At 35.8% G+C, this 6,970-nt stretch overlaps 1 protein-coding gene across 1 annotated transcript; it reads right to left on the bottom strand.

Annotated features, from left to right (window-relative positions):
- On the bottom strand, positions 4,544 to 6,758 carry LOC109232329 (photosynthetic NDH subunit of subcomplex B 5, chloroplastic). The gene is made up of 5 exons (XM_019398060.1): positions 6,414 to 6,758; positions 6,134 to 6,194; positions 5,236 to 5,298; positions 4,934 to 4,992; positions 4,544 to 4,853 (listed from the first exon to the last, which is right to left on the bottom strand). Exons 1-5 carry the CDS (start codon positions 6,666 to 6,668, stop codon positions 4,617 to 4,619), a joined length of 675 nt encoding a protein of 224 aa, XP_019253605.1. The 5' UTR covers positions 6,669 to 6,758; the 3' UTR covers positions 4,544 to 4,616.

Genomic DNA, 6,970 nt, shown 5'->3' with positions numbered 1-6,970 from the left:
AACTCCCCGGCAACGGCGCCAAAATTTGATCACGCCCAACTATGCCTTATAAAAAGGACTCTGCGGACGTTGCAAATATAACCCGAGTATTACGCCCAGGGTCGAATCCTCAGAGAGTTAACCTATCAACCACTATCTTCAGACCCACTAATTCTTCAGAACCAGCTTCCCAAATATTCAAATCTCAGTTGAGTGTTCTTTAACAACTATCTTGCTCGTGACTAAATGGCTGTAACTAAATTAATAAGGTTGTAAACAATTATGAGAAAAAGCTAAGGCAATGATTTCCCCTATTGATGGAATCCCTTCTGTTTATGCTCATACAAATTTACCCACACATCTCTATCAATCATAAACGCTAATCTTACTGCAAATCTCTCCCGAGTAATCACAGTAATCTACTATTGCACTCTCCCGAGATACACTAGCTTACTTTATTTAGCACAATTCACTTTAGATTACACCCAAGGCTTCGTTATCCCTAATTCCGCCTTTAAACCCGCAATCATAGATTCCTCTAATAATCTAGGAGTGGTGTTGTTCAACAATACCCTAAATATGCACTCTTTTCCAAGTTATGCACACTAAATAGGCACAACTAATTGAGGATCCTGTCAAATAACTACAACGAACATGAAGTTGAACAAATAGAGATTAAACTAGCAATTTGTATTCACATAAACAAGAAGTTCATCACCCAATAGGTTCCATCAAAGCCTTAGACAAGGAATTTAGCTACTCATGGCCATGGGAAAACAAACTAAGATTGAATTCATCATAAAATCAAAAGAAAAGAAGAAAGATGTTTAGAATATTTTCTCACAATGGTTTTCCTTGCTAAGAAACCTAAAAAATCAATACATGCCTCTCTTGGGCGAAGTCTAATGTTTTAAATAGGGTTTAGGTCTAAAAATCCCGTAATTGACACTTTGGTCCCCGAAGTTTCTGCGCCTGCCGCGGTCGCGGTAGAACCGCGGCCAAACACCCTCGCGGATTCTCACATCTTCTGCAGCTGCTTCCCACCGCGGTTCTGCCGCGGTCGCGGTGGAACCGCGGTGGATCCAGTACTCTGAATTCTTCGGCCTGTTTTGCCTGGTTCACTTGGGAAATTTCACAGTTGGCCTCTTTTTCATCACTTTTAGCTCCAAAACTGCTCCTTAGCCTTCCTTATACATATATCACCTACAAATCATGAAAAGCACTAATAAGAGCATTTTGTCATCACTTTTAGCATTAAAACTACACAAGAAGGCGATTATTTAAGGTGTGATTATAGTCAAATTCACCTATTATCAGTGTATCATCTAAATCCGGTTGGGTTTCATCTACATCCTCATTTTCCTCATCATTTTCTAAGATAGTTTCATTAGGATAAAGAGCATTCATAACTTCTTCATTTAATCTTTGACCTGGTGCAACATTATGGCAAAATTCACTATCGAAAAATTGAAAACAAGTGTTATCACTATCAAGAATAATAGGAGCAGCAGGACGGGTAACAGGTCTGGGTCGGGGAGCCGGGGGAAGGGTAGTAGGTTGGCGACTACTTTCACCAATTTTAGCTTTTCCCTTACCACCAAACATTTTTTTCAAAGAAAATGCCATATTAATTACAATTATGCAAACTAAAACACACAAAAATATATTCTTAAAACTTAAGAGTTGGAACGAGTTTACCGAATTGCCGAACAACTTCTTGAAAATTAAAAATCGTTGAAGACTTGAAGACTTGAATACTTCAATTCCCCAACTTCACAATTTTTCACGAAATTGCAATAATAAAATAAGCAATTATAGAAGAGAAATTAGATATAGATTGAGAGAGATTGAGAGAGATTGATGAATTGGTGAGTAAAAATGAAAGAATGAGGGGGTATTTATAGTTGAGAATTGGGAAAAAGTGTAATTATATAAAGTTTGGGGTTAAAATAAAGTTTGGGGGCCAAATGGCTATTTTTTAAAGTGGCCAACGGATAAATTATGAAGGCCAACGGTTAGATTTTAAAAATAGCCGTTGGAGCCCGTTAGGCCCGGTTGAACCGGCTCAGGCCCGCCTGCCGGTCCCGGGCTCGTGGGCTTATAGAAGTGAACCGGCCCGCCACGGGCCTCCTGCACCATTGGGGACCGGCCCACCAGGACCGTTTAGCCCGTTAAGACCGCGGGCCCGGTCCCAGCCCGGCCCACCATACAGCATTACTACACAGTGTTAAAAAAATTCATAAGTTAGCATAACGTACAAACATTATTTACCTACATAATGTTAGAACATTATCAGGATAAACTTACAAATTATTTGAACCGCGTATCAAATCTCGTATATACAACATCATGGCCAAATTGACCCACGAAGTGACTGTGACATATCAAATATTTTTAGTAGTTGCATCAAGATGTAATCACAGTAAATTTTATATTTTGATAACTAATAAATCAATACTTACTTGAGAAATGGTACTACTTCTGGACAATTTAGCAACACATAAAGTGTAGCTGACTTGTACTCCATATCACTCAAACTTCTCTTTCTAACATCCTTAGAATATCGGCCTGGTTGATTGAATATGGACATTGGTGGATATAATTGATCATTCACACATTCGACCGTGTGTCTGTTGGGCCTATTCCTAAAACATGGCACGTTACTCACAAAATAATAAGAACAAAAATGAGCAGTTTCCTTTGCAAGACAAGCTTCATATATAGATCCTTCAATCCTATTCCTCTGCTTAGCAAATTATTTGCATTTGCCAATTGTCCTACATAATGTCATGTTAGCCAAGAGCATTCAAATAAAATAGAAAATTACATCAAATTTATAATATTACCTCTCAAAGGGATACATCCATCTGCATTGAACATGCCCTCCAAGTCGTGCCTCGTGTATAAGGTGGATTGGAAGGTGTTCCATCACATCAAAAAAACCACATGGAAATATTTTTTCCATCTTACTAGAAGTTACACGAATGTTCTGGTCCATCCGGAGCAGATTTTCTTCCCTTAATGTGGTAGAACACAAGTCTTTGAAAAACAAACTAATCTCTGTGTTGGGTTTCCAGATTCTTTCAAGCAAAGCACAAAATGCAATAGGCACTAAGGTCTCCATGAAAACATGACAGTCATGACTTTTCAAATGGCTCAACTTCCTTACCTCCATATCTACTTTGACTATATATATAGCTTGTTATAGTATATGTTAGTGTGTATATATATATAACACACACACTTCGTTGTGCTACTTTAACTACATATATAGCATGTTATAGTATATGTTAGTGTATTCATTATTTGTATTACAAAAGTGTTAACGGATTACATTTATATTATTTAGATAGTAAATATAAAAGTAATTCATAATTTTGACCATTGTTGATCGGTAAATGCTTCCCCTGAATTAACGACCAACTTTGGTCGGTAATTTTAAATAAAATTTCTTTAAATTTTATAAAACATTTTAAATAATAATATAACAATTAAAATTTTAAAAATTTGGTCCACATTACCGACCAAAGTTGGTCGGTAATGTGAAAGTTTCTTTGACTAAGTAAGTCTGACCAGGTCGGTCAACTTGTTGACCAACTTACCGACCAACGTTGGTCGGAAAATTTTGGTCGGTATTTACCGGATTTCTTGTAGTGCTTGAATATGGAATACTTTATACATCGGACGGCGCTTTTTTAACTATGGATTCATAATTCGATCCGCACTAGCCAGTAGGTGTATTTGCACCTATTTCACAACTAGCTACATCCACTTCTGCCCCTAGTATAATCCTCCATCATTCTCCACTTTCTAGTGGTGGAAGTAGTAATATTAGTCGTTAAAGTTTATGCTGTAACATATAAACAGCTTGCAGAATCCAGTAGGGAAGAATCACTTGTATATTCCAAGAAATCCCGACTGAAGATCTCAAACAAATTTTACGTTTTTACGTATGGAAATACAAGGCAGTACACCATTATAAGATCCTTTAGGTGTCAGGTTATTTTGGTTTTATTATCTATTTTTTTTATGAATGTACTAATTGTGGTTTAAAGGATCATAAATAAAATATGATCCTTTAAACCACAATTAGTATATTCATAAAAAAATAGATAATAAAACCAAAATAACCTGACACCTAAAGAAAAGAGATCTTACTTCACAAGTCTCATTCACTCCAATCATCTTAATTGCTATAATGCAATATTAAGTAAGTTTTCTTCTACCTGAACTTGTCAACTCTCAATTTCCTTCATAAACATCCTCTGCACTTCTCATCTTTAGAACTCTCCGAGCCATGCAAAGTTTAGTGTTTTTGCATCTCTATATATTTAAGAGAAATAGAAGACGACCATTGACCAATTTCGTCTTCTCCTAGTTCTTTTCTAGGGAAAAAAAAGGTCATTAAACATCAAGAGAACATGAGAAATAACTGATAAAGTCACAGAGGATTTCAACTTTATGGATTCAGATTCACAATTCTGCCACATCTTATCTAATTTAATGGATTCAAAATTTATTATTTGTATATATTTAATAATTTTTTAGGCAAAAACACAGGGTATGAGCGAAATCATATATACCTTGATTATACAATTAGGTCGATGAATCAAAACACTATTTGTTTCATTTTACTTTTATCTTTTCATGATATCGTCCTTCTGAATCTTAACAGTGAAATCCCAGATATCGCCATATTTCTCATTGAATTCCCAAATATCCATTGTGTTATAATCCGATATCAACTTGTCTCGAGCTCCTCGTTCCATGTTATATATCTGAGGCTCAAAATTGTGAGCTTCACTTGGTTTGTCCATCTCAATAATGCAAAACACAATTGTAAACACTGCTGCTCCGATATATAAGTACTCCCCCTGCATGTCAAAAGGTGAAAACACCAGACTTTAGTTTGCTAGAAAAGGCTGTTTTCGAGTGTCAAATTTCGTCGACTTACTGGAACATTGAAGTACATTCCAGCAGCAATTGCTGGTAGGAATAGCCATGAAATAATACCTATAGTGGAAACACCAGAAAACAAGGTGAACTTTATTATGTGAAATGCGACAATAACAACAGCAACAAACTGGGAAGGGTAGGGTGTATGCAGCCTTACCCCTACCTCGAGAAGGTAGAGAAACTGTATCCAATAGACACCCGACACAAGTAAAGATGAAAAGAAGCACAAACTATTATGCGAAATGCATGACTAAATAAACGGATTGTTAACGATCATATGGTTGGTAGTGTGTTATATACCTTGAAATCCTGTTGGTGGTGCAACAGCAGCATAATCTTCTTTTATGGATTCCCAAAATGTAGCTGCAATGCAAGTTCAAACATGAATTGGTTCCACAGATGATAGGACTAAGTTATCAGATAGCTGAGATCATATTGAACATAAAGATCAAAGTCTTTTGTTACACTAAAGCTATAGAGAACTTAACAAAAATGAAGTATTTCCTACATTTCTAAGTATGTGATAATTTAACTGACCAAATTTTGTTAGGCTTAACAGCTATAGTAAGTTACATAATCTGGAAGTCTGAACTTTAAAATGATACTTTCTAAAAGTTGGGATCAAGTTAACTACTAGAAGCGACTGAGCCAAGATTTGAACTTTATGGGATCTAAACTCTAAGATAATGACATTAGGCGTTAGTACTGGTTCTGAATTTAATTTCTGCACATATATTTAGTAGATTTTTTAATACAAATCCAGAATTAGACTAAAGTTACTAGTTTCGGCCGAATCCTTACGTATATAATCATCTTGCTTCTCCCCTAACTACTAGTTTGGACATGAATTTTTCAAGTTTTCTGAAATAGAATTTTACATATTTACAAATTATACGGAAAGTACTATAAGCCAACAAAGTTAATCATTCAAATATTGTAGTAAAAAATTGTTTAATTCCTCAGAATAATAACTTTTTTTAGTTTCCCACCCGGTGTTCAAGTACCCGCATTGGAGCCCGACTATATCCTGACTCGCGCTGCGTAGAGCCCCATTCGGGGGAAAGCGCTCCCTACTAAGGATTTTTCAAGGGCTTGAACCCGAGACATCTGGTTAAGGAAAGAGCAGTCTCATCCACTGCACCACATCCTTTGATGGTCCTCAAAATAATAATAGTGTCATATAAATGGGATTATGTACCTTTATCTTCACTCTCAAAATAGGTGTGATGATCATCGTACTTTCCAAACACAAAATCTTCCTGCAACAATCGAAAATACCAATTCTTTATGACATGCCTATATGCAAATTCATAGAACAATTATGAACATTTCATAGGTTCGAGTTGTGAAAGCATGCTTGAGTTATGATACGCTTTCTACATGGGGTGCGGCCCTTCACGTAAATGCATGATACTTTGTGCATCGGGCTGCCTTGTAACTATAAATAGATAAATCAAAGAGGAATAGAGAAACATTACAATTTCAATGCCATTAGTTCTCCATCTATCAACAGGATCTTCATTAATGTCTGGTTCTATTTCCGTCAACCCTGCATACAATCTTGTTGATGACCTCATTACACTACATTTTGTACCAATTATCAAAGAAATAGAACATGGGTTTCCTCGAAAAAGAACATTATATTTGAGTTGAGATTCTCCAGATTTTGTTGACAGTACTGGATTTGGAACTGGAACAGTGGAGAGTAGTGAAATTGTTACTGAATCCGCCATATTTACTGAGCCAATATTTTTGTTTCCTGCTTATTGTTTATTCTGCTGGCATCTCTATGTTTTGTAGTTTATCCATATTTTGAATGGTAAAGGCCATGCGTGGATAAGGCTATATTTTATGGTGGCTTATATTTTTTTGGCTCTTATGTTCTTATTGTTTACCTTCTTTTATATATATATATATATATATATATATATATATATATATATATATATATATATATATATTCCACATTTTAACTTCGCTTATAGAGAAATTTTACTTTGAGTCTCACATGCCATATCAGATTTGTGTGAGACTC

Source organism: Nicotiana attenuata, chromosome 9 (genome assembly GCF_001879085.1).
Source record: "Nicotiana attenuata strain UT chromosome 9, NIATTr2, whole genome shotgun sequence".
Taxonomy (NCBI): Eukaryota; Viridiplantae; Streptophyta; class Magnoliopsida; order Solanales; family Solanaceae; genus Nicotiana; species Nicotiana attenuata.
The sequence above is the reverse complement of the archived record's forward strand: the minus strand, read 5'-3'. Positions and strand labels throughout refer to the sequence as shown.